The sequence below is a fragment of the Abramis brama genome, assembly GCF_963993115.1.
Source record: "Abramis brama genome assembly, chromosome: 1".
In the NCBI taxonomy this organism is placed as follows: Eukaryota; Metazoa; Chordata; class Actinopteri; order Cypriniformes; family Leuciscidae; genus Abramis; species Abramis brama.
Window position 1 is genome coordinate 36072603 of NC_139963.1, and position 21054 is coordinate 36093656.

At 37.8% G+C, this 21054-nt stretch overlaps 2 protein-coding genes across 6 annotated transcripts; both read right to left on the reverse strand.

The window, feature by feature from the left end:
• Positions 1-868: 868 nt before the first annotated feature.
• On the reverse strand, positions 869-8873 carry LOC311085552 (cytochrome P450 3A40-like). 2 transcript variants are annotated; one of them, XM_084118044.1, is made up of 13 exons: positions 8756-8873; positions 4523-4616; positions 4355-4407; positions 3992-4091; positions 3791-3910; positions 3512-3597; positions 3146-3294; positions 2950-3071; positions 2589-2676; positions 2348-2508; positions 2011-2237; positions 1699-1861; positions 869-1587 (listed from the first exon to the last, which is right to left on the reverse strand). In XM_084118044.1, exons 1-13 carry the CDS (start codon positions 8821-8823, stop codon positions 1492-1494), a joined length of 1527 nt encoding a protein of 508 aa, XP_083974170.1. In that variant the 5' UTR covers positions 8824-8873; the 3' UTR covers positions 869-1491. The 2 variants fall into 2 exon arrangements, with proteins under 2 accessions (XP_083974170.1, XP_083974171.1); XM_084118045.1 differs by lacking the exon at positions 2950-3071 and having other exon boundaries at positions 2589-2713; positions 3190-3294.
• Positions 8874-12270: 3397 nt separating this feature from the next.
• On the reverse strand, positions 12271-18400 carry LOC311085565 (cytochrome P450 3A40-like). Of its 4 annotated transcripts, none has more exons than XM_084118063.1 (14): positions 18322-18397; positions 16974-17073; positions 16636-16729; positions 16472-16524; positions 15777-15876; positions 15553-15672; positions 15123-15208; positions 14757-14905; positions 14504-14628; positions 14322-14409; positions 14089-14249; positions 13593-13819; positions 12858-13020; positions 12271-12738 (listed from the first exon to the last, which is right to left on the reverse strand). In XM_084118063.1, the coding sequence occupies exons 2-14, from the start codon at positions 17039-17041 to the stop codon at positions 12652-12654; spliced, it is 1521 nt and encodes a 506-aa protein (XP_083974189.1). In that variant the 5' UTR covers positions 17042-17073; positions 18322-18397; the 3' UTR covers positions 12271-12651. The 4 variants fall into 4 exon arrangements, with proteins under 4 accessions (XP_083974189.1, XP_083974188.1, XP_083974190.1 ...); XM_084118062.1 differs by having other exon boundaries at positions 16974-17160; positions 18322-18396; XM_084118064.1 differs by lacking the exon at positions 16472-16524 and having other exon boundaries at positions 16974-17160; positions 18322-18400.
• Positions 18401-21054: the final 2654 nt, after the last annotated feature.

A 21054-nucleotide genomic window follows, 5' to 3' on the forward strand; every position in this document is an offset into this window, starting at 1 on the left:
AGTGATTAAATAAAATGTCAATGGCCAACATATAATACAACCTATTAATATGAATCTACAATGTAGTTTACTTAGTTTATTAATTTTTTATTTAGTGTAAAAAAATTATTTCTTCATGTTCATAAACTTTTCTGTACTTACTGTACTGTACTTAACTGTGTTCCAATTACTGAATGCAGACATATAATCTTTGATCTCTTGATAATTTTATCCTTTTATGAACTTGATAAAATATCTTACTGACTACATATGGGTAAATCAACAGCTGGGTTATAATAGGCCTATATAATTATCAGGATATACAGTATATATATATATATATATATATATATATATATATACATACATATATATATATATATATACATATATATATACACACACACACACACACACACACACACACACACATATATATATATATACATATACACATACATACACACACATCAGGGTATACATTTACCTGTACGAATCAAGAATTCCAGAGAGCTGTGTAAACTGATGTAATGTTTTCAAAATCCTACAGGGACTTTATAAACTTGGCCTGCCTGGCCTTCTGGATTAGTTTACCAAAACCTTTAACAATATTATTTCCCTGTCTTTGTCATTTTTATGGGATTCTTTAATGTTTTGATCAGGCAATGGTTTAAAGAATTTCTAGGTCAAAACAAAAAATTCAGTTTGTTGGAAGATGAGTCAGCAGGAAGTGGGAAAGAAAAAACCTACCAGATTTCGCAAAAATGAAACCATGGTTTTGCAACAAAGGTCTTGACCCTATAATATTGTCCCAACAATGCTGAAAAGCATTTTAGTTTACCCAAGGTTGCACATGCAACTTCTCACATGTCACAAAAAGACAAGAACATTTGTAAAGATGAAATGAGGAAGAAGGCTTTAATGTAAATTGGAATTACTGCTGGTTACATCACATTCAGTGCTGAGGTCAACTGAAAATATTCAGTGATGCAACAGCAGCTAAAACATTATGTGTATTATCTAACAAAATATATATTCATTATTTTATTTGATTAAGTGGACATAAACAACCCTTTGAGGAGAGTCCTATTAGATCGAATTAAATCAATTTCATTTTTATAACACAGTAAATTTAAATAGTGTGTTAGTCTTAATTAAAATGTTAAAAGTAGCCAAATATCTAAAAAAGAGCATCAATATGAATAGATTATGGTTAGTGTAATTAAATGTATACTCCATTTTGGCAAAATAACTGCCAATGCTGAAAAACGATTTTCTTTCTTAGGTTCTGTTTTATATTTGTGGTTTTCCAGGGCATGGGTGCTCAATTAAGGCTGTAAGTGGCAAGAAAACAAACAATCTCTTCCTGTTCAGTCTTCATTTCCAACTGAAATTGGAAGACACTGGATTCAGTATTATGGGCTTTCCGGGTGCAATGAACAGCAAAATGCCCATTTTCACAGAAAGTATTACTCTCATGGGCACATTTTATGTGGTAAAATAATTCTGATGTTATGATAATATGTCTTTTTCCTTGTGAGATCTTGGTATGAACTTCAGTGTGACGGGAACCTTCGGCTGAAAAACAACATTCATCTCTAGAGGGATCTGGAAAAAAAAAAAAAGAGAGTGAAAAATATTCATTAATTCAAGAAGAAAAGCATAGTCTGTCTGACATACTGTATACGAACTCTAAATAATGGCAGTCAATGTACCAACCTGTGTCTCTTTACATGTTTCCACAGTGAAGTTCTGAAGAAGCTTCACAACAAGAAGTTTCATGATCATTAGGGCAAATCTCATTCCAATGCAATTTCGAGGTCCGAGTCCAAAAGGCATGAAAGCGTACTGGTTAACCTCTGATTTACTCTCCGGGCTGAACCTGCATTTGAGAGACTTTCAGTTAAGCAATTCTAGCTTAAATATGGCATGTGGTTCAGTAAATTGCATAAATCACATGCTATAAGATCCATTATGTGAGAAAAACTGAAGTGAGAAAAATTGTGGCAGTGAAAGAAATGTTCACATCACCTCTCCGGCCTGAACTCATCAGGAGAATCCCAGAGCTGCGGGTCACGACATAAAACATATGTAGGAATTCCAACCAGAGTGTCTTTTGGTATCGTCACCCCATTGATCTCCACAGTCTTCTTACAGGACCTCTCTAAGCGTGGGGCAGTGGGAAGGAGACGCATTGATTCGTTGATGGCCATTTCCAAGTAATCCATTTTCATCAATGCATCGTATGTGATGGGAGACTGAAGAATAAAAAAAATCAAGATATGTCCAATGCATATGGTTCAACTCTAAATGTGCTTCAGATTCTTTACACAAAACCTGTGAACAGAGCAGAAGCCGGTGCGCTCACATCAGCAGGGAAGTTTGTGTCGATCTCCCCAACCAGCTTTTCCAGACAGTCTGGATTAGTCGCAAGATTATAGAGGAGGAAAGTGAGAGTGGTGCTTGTAGTCTCATAACCTCCAAGGATGAAAACGAGGGACTGGGAGAGAATCTCATGGTCTGTTAGTCCTGTCGAATTCACAAAACAGCATATTTGAAAACAAGTTCATGCGCATTTAAATGTGTAATATCTGTACGGTCTCTCAAACCTTTTACTGGTTGGCCACTTGTGGTGTCCTTAGCTTGATCATCAGATATTTGACTCTGGATCATGAGCTTGAGAAAATCTACCCGACCCTGATTAAAAACAGCGGCATCACCATCACTGCCAGATCTAAACAACAGTGAGAGTGACTATACTCTTAAAAATAAAGGTTCTTTATTGTACTCTATGGTTCCATAAAGAACCTTTACCAATGTTCTTCAAGCTAAGAAAAAAGGTTATTTTAAGAACTGTTCACTGAAAGGTTCTTTGGGGAACTTGAAATGGTTCTTCTATGGCATCTCTACGAAAACGTCCTATTGGAACCTTTATTTTAAAGAGTGTTGAAAAGTGAAATACTGACATACATCTGATTCTTTGCGCTCGTCCTTAATCTTTCTAAGGGCACTGTAGAAAAAATCCATAGACGACCTCGAAAAAAGACTTATCCCCAATTTGCTCAAAAGAATTGCAAAAGAGGGAAACATAACTGAAATAAGAAAATGTATTCATTATTTGTTTCTCTTTTCAATTTCCATGATTATTATATAAACAACGACATACGTATTAGCAGAAAGAGAGGACTGAAGACATTAAACTGAACAAACTTCTTGATGTTAGTAACGAAAGGATCATCTGCGTTGTTTATGGAGTCGATGTCAACGCTAAAGGAGGAGCTGGCGACGACATCCAAACTGTATGGAGCGACAGCTCTGGAATAAAAATAGAGTCGTTTTTTAATTAAAGAGATCATTTACACGTCACTGCATGTGGTTTTCATTGATACACAAAACAACTAGAAAGAAATATTCTAATGATAACCATTTAGTAAAAGTTTTGCTGTAAATGTAAATTTAGTTAAGTTCATGATTGACAGTGAATGCTCTTTATGTTTTAAAGTTATGCACTTTAAAGACAGATGTAACATACTCTTTTATTTTCACTGGCTGCTTGTAGTCTCGCTTTTGCATATTTTTAATAAAACGATCAGCATGCGTCACAGCTATGGGAAACATCTGAAACAGATTTAAAAATAAGTGTTAGTTACACAAATGTCATAAGAGCAACAAGAATATAATAAAATTAATTTGGCTTTGCCTCATTTCTATTTTAATCTCTAGACGACTGATTGTTTTTACTGTTCTGTAAAAATACTGGGACTAGACTCCAATATATGATACATACAGCTCATATGAGCCTGTTCTATACCTCCTTCAGTCGTCCACTTGTGAAATACGGGGAGAGGGAACTGCGGATTCTCTTCCATTGCTCATCTCTAACCATAATTATGCCGTCACCGAAGGGGCCAGCCAGGTCTGTTTTTCTAATCTGTACAGAATTATGACCTTTACTGGATCTGAATTGCCATAATAACACTTTCGTTGTACAAAACGGTGTTTGTGAGCTTACCCTTCTGTTAGTGAATATAGAATAACATTCTTTCACCATAACTGTTTTGATAATTTCCCGGTCAGTGACCATCAGTATTGGGAGCCTTCCATCATAAATCCTGAGCAATGGAAGGAATATATTAAGTTTGCATTAAGTGATCCTGGCAAATAATAAAATAATAGATGGCGTTGTTTCTAGTTTGTAGTTTCTTCATTTATATTCAAATTTGAATAAATGTCATCCATAGAGTAAAATTACATTTCATCCCACTGTATTGATGTATATATAGCTGGAATGACAATGATTATATATAAATATGAATTAATAGTATAAGTATTATCAATTTGATGTTAACACAGTAAATATATAACTGAGACTCACCCCCAAACTTTTCCATACTTCTTAGCACACTCCATATCAAAATTGCACAAACCCTAAAATACATTTGCATATATATAATTATTCAATGAGAGATTCAAAAACAAAAAGCTCTAACATAATTACAACTTCCTACATTATTCTAAAACAGTTACATAATGAATTACTTACTTTACTGTATGAGAGAAGTGTGCCAACGAAAGGCCAAGGTCTTGGTCCTGGAATTCCCAGTTTTTTGAAAAATCCATGAGGCCAAACACCATAACTACAGTGTGATAAATTATGCAATTATAACACTACAAACAAATACGAACTAAGATGAGACACATTAAAAACAGATATAGATTAGGGTGACAAGATTTTTTTTTAACCCTCAAACTGGGACAGGAAGGAAGCATTTTTTTAAGGTTATCACCCTTTTAATCACATTTAGATTTCTGTTGTATGATGAAGTACATACTCCATACAGTCTCTCAATTAATGTGTTGTTCTAGAACTGTATAAAATTATCCGAGCTATCACTGCATGAAATTTCAACTACACATTTACATGTAATTTTCAGTAGAAGACACTTTTCAATAAATAAAGTACCAAATATTTATGATGAAAACTAAAATAAAATGCAACACTGTAAAAAAATCATAACATTCAAGTGGGTTTATGGTGCATTCTCAGAATTTTGAAGTCCTCAGAATTTTGTAATTACGAGTTGATAAGTCAATAAATAACGACATCAGATGAGTTCAAAATATTTTGATTGGAGCAAGATGGTGATCTACCTTTTCTACAAAAGATTCAGCAAGACTTCTTAAGTCTACTTCTACAAAATGATGAATAAAAAATGCACAATTCAGTGTTTTTGCTTTTTATTTAATTTATGAAAGTGCTGTAAAATTAATTAAAGCTGAAAAACAGTTTACCCAACAGTCGTGTGTCAAGTCAAGTCAAGTCAAGTGCATATTTACTGTCATTCCTCTATATAACATGTATACATTGGAACAATATGGCGTTTCTTCAGGACCATGGTGCACCACGGAACATTTAGCAAGACTACATAAGTGCAAATACATATATTCTATATATATATATAGAATAAATAAATATATACACTGAATATAACTATAAATTGTAAACATGGACTATGATTATTTTATGGCATAGCAGCACAATAGCAGCAATACTAGTAAAGTGACTGATGCAGCTATGTTATGTAAGTGCAGTTTGCAGTAGTACTGAGTCTTACTGGGTTAGTGTGTATAATGATATGAATGTTTACTGGTTTAGGTGTTCAACTAACCCAGATGAGTATTGGGAGGCAGCAAGGTGTTGAGTAATCTGACTGCCTCAGGGAAAAAACTGTTACGAAGTCTGCTGGTGGTGGCAGATGGCAGAAGGCTGAACAATCCATGAAAGGGATGAGAGGTGTCGTCCTCAATATGAATGGCTCTGCGGATGCAGCGGTTGTTGAATGAAGCATCTACAGTGGGTAAAGAGATCCCAATGATCTTTTCCACTGTCCTCACAATCCGCTTTAGAGTCTTGCTGTCGGAAGCTATGCAGTTCCCGTACTACACAGTGAGACAGCTGTTCAGCTCTCTATCGTCCCTCTATAGAAGGAGGTGAGAATGGGAAAAGGAAGTTTGGCTCTCCTCAGCCTCCGCAGAAAATGGACACGCTGCCAGGCCTTCTTGACTAGGCAGGTGGTGTTAAGAGTCCAGGAGAGGTCCTCTGACATGTGCACACCAAGAATCTTGGAGCTTTTGAATCTTTCCACATTTGTTCCAGTGATGTACAGTGGTGAGTGGTCCGCTTGGGTTCTCCTGAAGTCGACAATCATCTCTTTAGTCTTATCAACATTAAGAGATGTTACTAAGAGATTGTCTCTACACCATACTGCAACTCTGGTACACCTCCTCCCTATATGCTGACTCATCGTTATTGCTGATGAGGCCCACAACTGTAGTATCGTCAGCAAACTTGATGATGTGATTAGAAGTAAACTGAGCAGCACAGTCATGGGTCAGCAGGGTGAACAGCAGAGGACAGCACCGGTGTTCAGTGTGATGGTGCAGGAGGTGGAGTTGACGATCTTGACAGACTGGGGTCTCCCGGTCAAAAAGTCCAGGATCCAGTTGCAGAAGGAGGTGTTTAAACCCAATAGACTCAGCTTTGTTGTCAGTTGTTGTGGAATGATTGTGCTGAATTCTGAACTACAATCCACGAACAGCATCCTTACATAACTACCTTTTTTATCTAGAAAAGTCAGGTGTATGGTAGCAGATATGGCGTCCGGTTGGGAACGGTTGGGACGATATGTGTACTGAAATGGGTCCAGTGTGGTGGGAAGACTGTTCTTTATGCGTTTCATGACTAGCATCTCAAAGCACTTCATGATGATAGGTGTAAGTGCAACAGGCCGGTAGTCATTCAGACAGGACACAGATGATTTCTTTGGCACAGGGATGATGGTAGCTGTCTTGAAACACACAGGAACAACTCTCTGGCTCAGGGAAATGTTGAAGAGGTCCGTGAGGACATCTGCAAGCTGATCAGCACATTCTCGGAGCACCCTGCCAGGTATGTTGTCAGGCCCTGCAGCTTACCGTTGGTTAACTCAGGATAGAGATTTCCTAACGTCTACTACAGACAGACGCAGTATGTGATCGGTAGGAGTTGGAGTGGTCTTCCGCAAGTCAGGTGTCAGTGTCAGTCTTGACAGGCCTGAGGAACATCAAGTACAAGACATCGCCAGCTGAGGAAGTTCAACCTGCCACAGGAGCTGCTGACACAGTTCTACTCAGCCGTCTTTGAGTCTGTTCTATGCACTTCTATAACTGCTACCAAATCCAGCAACCAAATCAGACATCAGAAGGTTACAGCGGACAGTCCAGACTGCTGAGAGGATAATTGGTGCTCCCCTGCCCACCCTCCAGGACCTACTACTGTACTATCATTAATTCAATATTTCAATGTACAACATAATTCAAGAATTTAGTCTGATTCAAAGGGAAATCACAATGCCAAATCCTGACTGGAGAGAGGAGGAGCTGGGGATGGAGGAGGGTAATTAGCTCCTGAGAAACGCGATAGCTGTTGAAGGAGCTTATATATGGATGCTGTGATAGGTGTTTTATTCCATTTCCTATAGGTAGATGTGGATTAGCTGAGAGTCAGCTGATGCGAGCTTGACTGACCAGAACTGATGCTACGCTTGATTTCCCTCTTAAACAGTTAAATGTCTCCCAAGGCACACGCCTGTAAGTGCAATACGCCACTGCTAGATTAGCATCTTTGTAAATTCAGTTGATATTTATTCATATCATTCAAAATACTGTATATATGTTCATAATTTGTAAATATATTTACAATAACTAACCTTACAGTGCCTTTATACTTTTTATACTTTATTCTTACAGTTTCTTTTTGTATTTGTGCGAGTGCACTGAAAGCTTTAGTACCTACAAAGAAAAAATCCTTGTGTGTGCACTCAAGTACACATGGCAATAAAGCTCTTTCTGATTCTGATTAATCTTTCCATATTCTATCATAATTGTACAGTACTATCGCTGCATCAATTGTGTCCACCTGACATGCCCTAAAAAATAAAATAAAAACTCTGGGCTTAGACAGTTCTGAGTTTCCCACTCATAAGTACGACTTTGTAAATACAATATATCTGAGATTAACCATGTTTTTTACAGTAAGAGTGTAGTAACCCTTTCTTGGCGGATTGATTGCCCTTTGTATAACCACAGTTTTGCTACAAATACCATAGTTAAACTTTCATTTCTTTATTTAACCAGATCCAAATTAATTGAGATTAAAAATCTATTTTACAAGAGTGACCTGGCCAAGAGGGCAGCAACAAATAACATAAACAATCAAGGGTCACAAGTTCACAACAACAATTTACCAAAATCTAAAGTACCAACTATGGTTAGTGTAGCAAAATCACGGTTAATGTGTGCTTGTGTGTTGTTGTTTTTTAAATTGATTTATTATTATTATTTGTAGGCTACTAGTAAAACCATGGTTAATTTTAGCAAAGGTTGAACGCACTACTATGACGACAGATCGGATACTCAGCTGTTAGTATTTTCGCGCTAAACGTAGCAATAAACACGTTGAAAATGCACTACAAACATGTTTATCTTTTACAGGTTTTTTAATAAGCAATCTAAAATAAAGTTAAAGTTAATGACTCCTACTGCTTGTAAACAACGTCACCTATTTTGGGATAAATGCAACTAAACACAATGACCAAAACACCTTATATTCAATAAATCTGAATAGAGACGATTAAGCAACAAACGTTTATCCTAGTATATCCTAATATAAAACAAAACTATAACACAGAATAAGGCTTATAAAAATGGTTGCATTGACATTTTCTGAAATACTTACATAAACAGGAGAGTTATGACCAGAACCACCAAGGTCCAGGTCACAGACAGAGACGGCAGGTCAATCATTGTAAGTCAAACGAAGTCTGCAGTCTCTTCCTGATACAGTTGCACAGATTCTGTTGGTTTTATTCACGTCAGACGGCGCATGATCAGAAAGTGGGCTTGGTTTACAGGTTCGCAAGGGCGACCAAATAAGGAATAAATCGACAGGTTATGACACTTAGCCTATTTACGTTTCGAGTTATCTTATCGGTGGTACCTGCACTTGGCAGCAATGGTGGTTAAAGCTATTCATTTGTTAAGAAACATAAATGAAACTACGAAGCACAAAAAGTAGGCTATTTCTAACAAAAACAGGTTCGTCTTAAAAGTGTCAAATTTACTATCACTTCATTTTACTCACCTTAGAAGAAAATAAAGCCTGAGTTTGATATCTGCGACTACATAAAACACACTAATGCACACAATAACATTAACACTGTTTTTTGAACAATTTACAGTGACACCCATCATTGAGAAAGGCCCCGTTTACACTGCCAGTGAAATGTGACCCAATTCCGATTTTTTGCTCACATGTGACACAGATCGGATGTGTTCTATGACAGTGTAAACAGGAAAAAAACGCATGCATTCGGATATTTCCAGATCGGTTTCAGGCCTCATTCATATGTGGAAATAAATCGGATATGTGCCAATGCGACTGTCATGTAAACAGGCAGATCGGATTTTCTGAGGCATTAGGCAACGTCTCCGCGGTTTAATGACGAGAGAAACCCCGACGCACATCTGCAAAGGGACGGATGGCCCGACGAAACGTTGTCATCGTAGGAGAGGAATGTGGAGAGGGGCACGGGAAGTGTTTTCACATGATTGTAAATTTAACGAAAATTTTTGTTCATTTACATTTATTCATTTCAAGCAATTAGTAATTTATTTGTAATAAACGCTTTAAGTGGGCTATTTAAATTTAAAAAGTGCTAGGACTATTTACATGTTCGATTATATTTTTAAAACATACGCGCAGATTGTGATGTAATATTGTGTGTGCATAGAAAGAATTTGTCCGCAGCCGCTCAAAAAAGAAAAAGAAAATTGTTCACAGCTGCTCTACTCCTGAGCGCAACTCCACTGTCAGTGTTGTGTAAGTACAGGCTCTAGGCAGTTTTTTTGTGTTAATTTCTATTTCTTGTCGCTGTGCAGGCTCTTTATTGTATAACAGTGAACAGCCCTTAATGTATGTGCAGGGGTGCAAACACATGTATGGTCAAAAAAGAGAGAGGTAATCGAAGCCCTCGTCCCGCGGCAAATATCCAGATACTACATTGCCACCATCCCCAACCCACCCCTATAGGCACATTATAGAGTCAAATGAAATTTAGAAAAACTATCTTGCACTTCTTCTTCTTGCTTTACTGCTACTTCCTGAAAACAATTTCACCTGATGATTTGAATAGCTCTTTTTGTAAAGAATTAATAATTCTAGGATGATTGGGGTAATTGTGTAGGGTAGGCCTAGTGCATCTGCATAGAAACTAATAAACAAAATACAAATATAAATACAATAAAACACAAATACACGAGAAATAAAGCAGTGCTTTTTGTTTTTCAGGTAAATTAACTGTATTAAGTATTAATACAGTTTATCTTTTGACAAAACGTGATTTTTCTCTTTCTCTTTTGTTGTTTGATTAACTTTGGTGACACAAACAGCTGCAGGTATATTGGGTGCTGTCCCTTTAAGACGAATGCGCGTATCTAATACCGGTAATGACACGCATCCGTTTTATTTTGACTGCGTTTACGGGGAAACTCGTTGAGACGGACACTGGCTTATTTTTTCGTGCACATGTCTGTTCAAACACAAATAGATAAGAAAGAAAAGGGAATTCGGTGTTCACGAACTTCACGTGCTGTCTGCGACTGCGTGGCTCTGTGCGCCGACAGACCATCTACATTTGGATGTTAAACATAATATATATAGCCTGATACAGCAAAGACAACGTCGGCAGTATTGACGGCAAAATAGGCTACAGAATATTTCGTTCTGTAGGCCTATTGACAGGGGCAATATTTGAAAATCGATAATTAGGCCTATTTTTTAAATTACAATTATATATGCATTTGTCAAAACCGAGAGACTTTCAAGCATCAAAATGTAATTTATTAATATGTATTTGTGCATTCTATTTTGTCTGAAAACTTCCAACACTCTTGCGTGTCGCGTGAAAAATAGGCGTCGGTTGCGGTTCTATTTCTAACACGCGGTTTCGGCGCGGCTCGAGAAGTGTGTGTGTCACGCAGGCATTGTGCTCTAACACAAGCTCTAACCAGTTAACATGAGAGCCGACATAAAAACGGACACTCCACGCCACGCAGAGAGAAATGTGATGCAGATCCAGACTTCCAGAGTGAGAGTGAGACAGAAACACTAGTGGTTCACGCTTGCGCACATACTGCTGGTTTGGCGCACAGTGTTCTGATTCGCTTATTTCCTATTTACTTGTTAGTGGACGCAATCCAGAATTACTGTTGGTTAAATTATAATCAGACCCTCTCAAACCACCCCCCCTCCTTAAAAAAAACTCTTCGGATCTGCACGATTCACACAAGTCACCCAAACTGACGTGAAAAAAGCGGGAGGCGCCGAAAAGCGCGCTGTTTGCACCCCTGTATGTGCCGTAGATCGGTCCGTTGCATTACGAATGAAAGCAGTATCAATAATGTCAAATATGTGATGTGCAGTCAAGTTCGGCTGTGTGTATGTTGTTTTAACGAGTGTTCTCACCGACACGCTTGTGATTCGTGGAGTTTTAACGAGTTTTATAGACATTGTTTCTTATTCAAAAGTGGTGTTTGGCAACTTTGCATATCGCAGAGCATGAAACATATTTTGTGTTCGTCTATTTGTGCAAGAGAATTTAACCCTTTAAGCATGCGCGATATGTTTCAGATAGTAGCCTATGGCAAGTGTAAACACATGAATCGGATATGGGTCACAATTTAAAGAACGTGTAAACAGACAGTCAAAAAAATCGGATATAGGCAACAAATCAGAATTGGGCATCAAGACCCTGCAGTGTAAACGAGGCCAAAATGAGAAGGTGAAAGACCTCGAGCTGTTTCATGAGTAGGCTAGTAGTGGGACAAAACAGGCTGCTGGACTACGAATATTAGTTTCTGAATCCAGGGATTGTTTTGGAGTTGAATCTGTTAAAAACATAAGGTATAATTCACATACGAATTGATACCTCTCACTCAATATGGGATGATGTTGCCAGATTAAACAAATCAAATCTTGATTATTGACAAGAAAACTATCTCAATTGTGGGCACTCCAGTGTGAATGCTTTGCTTCCAATCACATTTAGTAATTTTGAAACGATCGTTGCAGAACAGCCCTTTGTAACAGTCATCAGTGACATAAAAAAACAGTGTTGACAGAATAACCATATTTTCCACATCACACATGTAGCCAGTTTTTCTGGTGTTTCTACTAATAGAACTTATTTAAAATGAGGGAATCAAGTCACCTTTATTTATATAACGCTTTATACAATACATCTAAAATATATATAAAGTCCAGAACAATTTACAATTTGTGTGGTTACCATATCATATATGATCATACGCATAATTACCCAATATTATATATGAGATCAAGGCTAACTGTCACACAGGAGAATTGTCATGCGTTTTCTCTGCTGTTGCTTTGTGTGCTGGTTTCTAACATCCAGTTTAAACCCTCTTAAATTACATTTGTAATTTTGCAATTTACATTTGCAAATGTATGTATGATATTTAAAATGAATCAATTCTGTATGCAGTTTTTCTAATGCTATATAACTTTGTATAAAATATTATACAGAATTATATTGAAAATGTGCTGCATTTTAATTATGATTTTTCCTTGTGAGATCTTGGTATAAACTTCAGTGTGATTGGAACCTTCGGCTGAAACATAGCATTCAGCTCTAGAGGGATCTGAAATAAACAAGAGAAAATAAAGAATAGTGAATTTGTAAATTTGTGTTAAATATAGAGGCAAAGCACAGTCTGCCAAACATTCGTGATTGTCTATATATGACAGTCAATGTCCCAACCTGTGTCTCTTTACTTGTTTCCACAGTGAAGTTCTGAAGAAGCTTCACAACAAGAAGTTTCATGATCATTAGGGCAAATCTCATTCCAATGCAATTTCGAGGCCCGAGTCCAAAAGGCATGAAAGCGTACTGGTTAACCTCTGATTTACTCTCCGGGCTGAACCTGCAGAGAAATATTTGAGAGACAAAATTGTGGCTGTGAAGGAAATGTTCAGAAAGCATCAGTAGCTCAGTTTCCATCCACCTACTTTTATCTGCAGTTTTGTAATATTGCATTTTGGATAATGCTAACGTGCATAAATTCTAAAAATGTGCATTAAAGAAAAACGTGTTTAACTGAAGCGGATACATTTTATATGCAATAAGAAGACATGCATGTAAACTACGTAAACTAAAACCCTCACGTGACTGCCTCAGCAGCGGAGAAATTTCATTGCACAGCATCTCAAACACCATCATCCAAACATGACAATGTTTATTGCATTTTTTCTGCACCATCATTTATGATGTAGGGAAAAAGCCACAGTGGCTTCCCCGATTGCAGCAACTTACATTTTTATTACATGCAGATATTTAGCAGCAAATTCCCAGGAAGTAACAATTTTGTTCTCTTGAACACATGGGATGGAAACACTGCTTTATTCGCAAATGTTTTATGCGATATTCCAATTTAGTGCGCAGGTTCTCGGCTTTGGATGGAAACATCGCTACTGTCTGATAGATGAATCGCATCACCTCTCCGGCCTGAACTCATCAGGAGAATCCCAGAGCTGCGGGTCACGACATAAAACATATGTAGGAATTGCAACCAGAGTGTCTTTTGGTATCGTCACCCCATTGATCTCCACAGTCTTCTTACAGGACCTCTCTAAGCGTGGGGCAGTGGGAAGGAGACGCATTGATTCGTTGATGGCCATTTCCAAGTAATCCATTTTCATCAATGCATCGTATGTGATGGGAGACTGAAAAAAACAAAACAAGATATGTCGAAGTAAAACAGCTGAACTCTAAATTCTAAAACTGCCTTAAAATAGTTTCTCTGCACCAGGGGTTCTGAACTCTGGCCCCCGAGATCCACTTTCCTGCAGAGTTTACCTCCAACATTGATTAATTACTTCAGTTTGATTAGTGTTGGAGCAAAACTCTGCAGGAAAGTGGACCTTGATGGCCAGAGTTCAGAAACCCTGCTTTACACAAAACCTGTGAACAGAGCAGAAGCCGGTGCGCTCACATCAGCAGGGAAGTTTGTGTCGATCTCCCCAACCAGCTTTTCCAGGCAGTCTGGATTAGTCGCAAGATTATAGAGGAGGAAAGTGAGAGTGGTGCTTGTAGTCTCATAACCTCCAAGGATGAAAATGAGGGACTGGGAGAGAATCTCATGGTCTGTTAGTCCTGTCGAATTCACAAAACAACATATAAGTTCATGCGCATTTAAATGTATAATATCTGTACGGTCTCTCAAACCTTTTACTGGTTGGCCACTTGTGGTGTCCTTAGCTTGATCATCAGATATTTGACTCTGGATCATGAGCTTGAGAAAATCTACCCGACCCTGATTAAAAACACAATGTCAGAATCTACTGCGGCATCAACAACTCTTCAAAATCTGAAGCTGTAGTTGAAAAGTGAAATGGTGACAAACATACATCTGATTTCTTGCTGTGCTCGTCCTTAATCTTTCTCAGGGCATTGTAGAAAAAATCCATTGACGAACTTGAAAAAAGCCGTATACCCATTTTCCCCAAAAGATTAGCAACGGAGGGAAAAAATGCTGAAATAACAATTTTTTTTTTTTTTTGAGATCTTAAAATTGTAATTATTTTATTATGTAAAAGATGGACAACTGATTTAGAATGCAAATCAACAACAAAAGCAATTTTTATTATACAAATGACATACTTTGAAGCAGAAGAAGAGGACTTAACAGACTAAACTGGAAAAACTTCTTGATGTTAGTAACGAAAGGATCATCTGCGTTGTTTATGGAGTCGATGTCAACGCTAAAGGAGGAGCTGGCGACGACATCCAAACTGTATGGAGCGACAGCTCTGGAATAAAAATAAAGTAGTTTTTTAATTAAAGAGATCATTTACACATCATTGCATGTGGTTTTCATTGATACACAAAACAACTAGAAAGAAATATTCTAATGATAATCATTTAGTAAAAGTTTTGCTGTAAATGTAAATTTAGTTAAGTTCATGATTGACAGTGAATGCTCTTTATGTTTTAAAGTTATGCACTTTAAAGACAGATGTAACATACTCTTTTATTTTCACTGGCTGCTTGTGGTCTCGCTTTTGCATATTTTTAATAAAACGATCAGCATGCGTCACAGCTATGGGAAACATCTGAAACAGATTTAAAAATAAGTGTTAGTTACGCAAGTCTCATGTGAGCAACAAGTACAGTATAACATATACATATTTTATAATAGTATAAGGTATTGGCAATAAAAACATTTTAATTTCAATAAAGGAGTACAGAGAGACTAGAACTTTGTTCCAAATCTGTGGAAAAAAACTGGACCCCATTTTTATGAACAAAAAACACAAAAATATTTCTTCACTGCATCTTCTTTTGTAAAACAGAGAAAAAGAGAGAAAGTCATTCAGGTTTAGAACAACACGAAGGTGAGTAAATTATTAAAATGTTCATGTTTGAGTGAACTGTCCCTTAAGGACCTGTTCTATACCTCCTTCAGTCGTCCACTTGTGAAATATGGAGAGAGTGAACCACGGATTCTCTTCCATTGCTCATCTTTAGTTATAGATATTCCATCAGCAAAGGGGCCGGCCAGGTCTGCATTTGTCTCCTGTACAAATGCAGTAAAAGAAAAGATTTTTACTGGAGTGTAAAAGGAATCCTCAGTTTCCTGCCATTATGGAACTTTCTGGATAACTGCGAAGGTGAGCTTACCCTTCTGTTAGTGAAGGTAGAATAACATTCTTTCACCATAACTGTTTTGATCATTTCCAGGTCAGTGACCATCAGTATTGGGAGCCTTCCATCATAAATCCTGAGCAATGAAAGGAATATAGATTAGTTTGCATTTACAGTGATCCAGGCAAATACACACACTACCATTCAAAAGTTTTGGGTCAGTATGAAAACAAAAAACTTTAATTCAGCAAGGATGCATTACATTGATCAAAAGTGGCAGTAAAGACATTTATAATCTTACATATTTATAATAAAAGATTTCTATTTCGAATAAATGCTGTTTTTTGGAACTTTGGAAATATTGATAATAAAATCCTTGATAATAATGAGAAATGTTACTTGAGCAGCAAATGATCTGAAGGATCATGTGACACTGAAGACTGGAGTAATGATGCTGAAAATTCAGCTTTGACATCAAATGAATAAATTACATAAAATATGCTAAAATATAAAGCAGTCATTTAAAACTGTAACAATATTTCACAAGATTACTGTTTATACTGTATTTTTGATGAAATAAATGCAGCCTTAAATGAGCAGAAGAGACTATCATCTAGCACATCATTTAGCCATCAGAGCTGCCCTGAACTTATTACATATTAAGGACAGATATTACAGTACAGCTTTTCTTCAGATTATTTTAACACAGTAAATGTATAACTGAGACTCACCCCCAAACTTTTCCATACTTCTTAGCACACTCCATATCAAAATTGTAAAAACCCTAAAATACATTTTATATAGACATTCAATGAAAGAGAGTCTTATTGCTCCAGAGTCTTTTTAATACATATTCCTATATTATTCTAAAGAAATGACATGGTGAATTACTTACTTTAGTGTATGAGAGAAATGTGCCAACGAAAGGCCAAGGTCTTGGTCCTGGAATTCCCAGTTTGTTGAAAAATCCATGAGGCCAAACACCATAACTACAGTGTGATAAATGACAGAGATATCAAACTACAAACAACCACATGAGACCCATTACATGTAGATGTAGCCTAAATATAGATCTTACACAAATGAACTGTACAGTGTGATAAAGTAAACAAATATAAGACAACACCTAATTAAAAATGAGACACATTAAATACAGATAGATACTTTAGCTACTAAAAGCTATAGGCTAACACTGATGGTTGCTTTAACCTGCTTTTGTTGTTCAATACTCACATAAACAGGAGAGTTATGACCAGAACCACCAGGGTCCAGGTCACAGACAGAGACGGCAGGTCAATCATTGTAAGCAGTCACTTCCGCTTCAGCTGAAGTCCTAATGCACAGTTGCACACAGATGCTGTTGGTTTTATTCACAGACGGCGCATGATCAGGAAGTTTACGGGCGTGGTTTACAGGTGCGCTGGACGACCAAATAAGGAATACTTCGTCAGGTTATGACACGTTTGACCCTTATTTTTACTTTGAAATTTTTTAAATATAGGCCCCGTGCCAGGTTGTGCCGATAGACCAGGGCCGTGCACAGGCCTTTTGAGGGGCATGTGCTGAAACTGAAAAAGGGCACCCCCCTCCCTTTTTTATATCAAGATTATTTAGTAAGCCTACATAATGAGTATGGACTGAGTAATGATGCTGAAAATTCAGCTTTGATCACAGAAATAAATTACATTTTAAAATATTTTCAAATAGAAAACAGTTATTTTAAATTGTAAAAATATTTCACAATATTACTGTTTTTGCTGTATTTTGGATCAAATAAATGAAGCCTTGGAATGAATTAAATCATGAATTACATTCTGATAATGAATGCATGATAAAATATAAAGATTTCACAGTGATCTTCTGTAATTTTTTTTAGTTACTACAACAACATTACTGTAGTAAAACCATGTTTTACTACATTTTATACACGTGAGGACGAGCGGAGAGTACAGAATACTATAGATTAAAAAAATAGCTAGATGGCGAATATGTGCATATTAACAGCCTTGAATTAACCATAATTTAATATTATTACCATAACATGATTAGCCTACATGTTAATAAATTAAGTGTATCAGCAATCATAAATCAAATAAGAAATGTCTTAGAAATATATGTTACCGTGACGAGGATCACTCGTCGCTTTGTGTAAGTTCCAGTACGAAACAGCGCGGGGGCGCACCTGTTATGATTTTCCGATGGTAAAAACAAATTATATGTTGTTGTTGTATTACTTATCAATATATAGTTTTTGACCAGCGAATGCCTGCCGGCATCACATTACATTTTCATCAACAGTTTACAAACTAGTTTGTTGTAACTTAGCTATATATGCGGGGCACTCAGTTTTTCCTGTTGTAAATACATTTGGCCAAAACCGCATTTTATAAAAGATGAAATGCTACTGTATGCACAGGCTATTTAAGTGTAGGCTATGTATTATTGGCTATGACTAGAAGGCAAATGCTAGCCTAGACCTCTCTCTCAGGCGATGTCCCACGTCTCAGCAGTGAGTCAGACATCAAATAAATAAAATATGAGCCTTTATAGACATAGTGTTTAGTACAAGATATTTATTTACCCTTCGCAAAACTTCGTTCAGCTGCTGTCTACTGTGCGGCTGCTGTGGAACTTCAGTTGATTCAGTGAATATAGAGGGGGCGGAGTTATCAGCTTACTGACAGCTTGAGGATCGAATAAGATTTACACAAGCTCGGTTTAAGAACTTTCATTGGCTAAATATTTGTAAAACAGACAGACGTAAAGGGTGACCAATAGCATTGATTTAAAAAAAAAAAAAAAAAACACCACCAAAAAAGGGCACTTCGGAGTGTAAGGGCAAAAGGGCATGTGCTCTGCACAGGTTGAGCCCTACCTGTGCACGTGCCTGCGTCGATCAGAAGATGATCAGCAGCTATCGGCCTTATCAAGAGGATTTGACATTTCCAATTAATGTATTATATTATTGTTATTCTTACTATTAATTGTATTATTAAATTCATATTACAATTAATTTGCCCCGCAATAATTTTAAAGCGCATCACCCCATAACCGTTGAGCTAAATAAAAGATTAGTTAGATTAGCTTATTCATTTAAAAAAAACAACAACTTGTTTAACACGAAATACTTCTAATTTTTCTGTAGGAAACGCTAACATGCATAAATTAAAAAAATGTGCATTAAAGAAAAACATGTGCTTAACTAAACATTTACATTTTTTATCCAATAAGAAGACATGAATGTAAACTACGATGGAAACACATATCGAATAAATTCCTCAATATGCAAAAAAAAAAAAAAAAGCGGAGAGATTTCATTGCACAGCATCTCAAATGTTGGTTTGATCATTCTGAAAGGCTATTGCATTTCTTCTCTGAGATGCAAGTAATTTATGATGTAGGAAAAAGAGCCACAGTGGCTTCTCCAATTGCATTTTTATTACATACAGATATTTTGCAGCAAATTCCCAGGAAGTAACAATTTTGTTCACTTAAACACATGGGATGGAAACGTCTCGGTTACGTATGTAACCCTAGTTCCCTGAACAGGGAACTTGTGCTGCGTCGAAACACTGCGGGAACGCCTCTGCCCTGTGTGATTGCGTCTTGAAGCACGTATGGAATCAGTCCAATGGCGTCAAAGGCGGGTGACGTCACTGACCAGGAAACTATAAAGCACACCTGAACCAAACAGTGTCAGTTTCTGATAGGCTGAAGCAAGTCGATCATAGTATGGCAGGGCGACGCAGCGTTTGTTCTCTCTTCAGGGAACTAGAGTTACATACGTAACCGAGATGTTCCCTTTCAAGGGAACTTGCGCTGCGTCGAAACGTTGTGGGAACGCTATACCCACACTACCATAAGAGCAAGTGTCCGTCCGTGTGAATTCAGTGTGCACATTCAGATGAAAGCACCTGCGCCTCTGGAGTGGAGCCAAAGTCAAGGTCGTAGAACCTCACGAATGTGTGTGGTGAGGACCAGCCTGACATTGCCTTGGCCGAAAGCCAGGCTTTATGCGTTCCCTCCGGTGAAGATTCTGCCTACGGTGTTATGCAAAATCAGGGAGGAGAGAGCATCAGTGATCCTCGAGGCCCCGAACCAGCCCTGGTTTGCGGACCTGAGAGAGATGATGGTGGCTCCCCCATGGCAAATCCCCCTCAGGAAGGACCTGCTGTTTCAGCCCGGAGCTGTGGAACCTTCATGCGTGGCCGTTTCAGGGACCTTAAATGAACAAGACACTCTGCCGTCACGAGTGCTGGGCACACTCGCGGAGGCGCGAGCGCCTTCGACTAGGTGCCTCTATGCTCTAAAATGGGGAGTTTTTGCTAAATGGTGCCAGGACATCAATATCGCCCCGGTGATCTGTTCTGTGTCGGATATTTTGTGCTTCCTACAGCACAGACTCTATAGCGGGAATTTTCCATCCACGCTGAAGGTGCATGTGGCCGCTATTGCTTCGTTTCGTTCCCCGGTTGACGGGCAATCGATCGGTAAGCACACTCTGGTGACCAGATTTCTCAGGGGAGCGAGGAGATTATGTCCTTCACGGCCGCCATCAGTGCCGCCGTGGGATCTAGCTCTAGTTTTGAGGGCTCTCTCTCTACCACCGTTCGAGCCCCTAGCCTGCTGTTAAAGAGCTCTCCCTGAAATGGCTTTGCTCCTTGCTCTCGCCTCTGCGAAGCGCATTGGAGACTTACACGCATTCTCGGTGAACTATAATTGTATCTGTTTCGGACCCAGTGACTGCAGCGTTACTCTCCAGCCGAGACGGAGCTACATGCCTAAGTCAGCAATGAGGTTCATTCTCGTGTTACGCAGCTCGTTTGAGCTTCAGCAAGAACCAATGAGGTTCATTCTTGTGTGTTACGCAGCACGTTTAAGCTTCAGCAAGAGCCAATGAGGTTGAGAACAACCTCAAGAACAACCTGTGTCAGGCAGGTTTGGTTGATCTTCTGTTTATGTTCGCTGATCAATGTTTAAATGTGAATAAAAGCCTAAATTAAATCTGTTCATCATATAAAGCGATCGTGTCTCTTCCGAAAATTTGGACTAAACCACTCAATTCATATGGATTAGTTTTACAATCTCTTTATGAACTTTTTAAGGTCAAAGTTTCAGTTGCGTAGCTGTTTATGGAGGGACAGAAAGCTCTCAGATTTCATCAAAAAGATCTTAATTTGTGTTCCGAAGATGAACGAAAGTCTTACGTGTCTGGAATGACATGACAGGGTGAGTAAATGATGACATAATTTTCATTTTTGTGTGAACTAACCCTTTGAATGACCCAGTTTACCAAAATTCACCCTATATATTT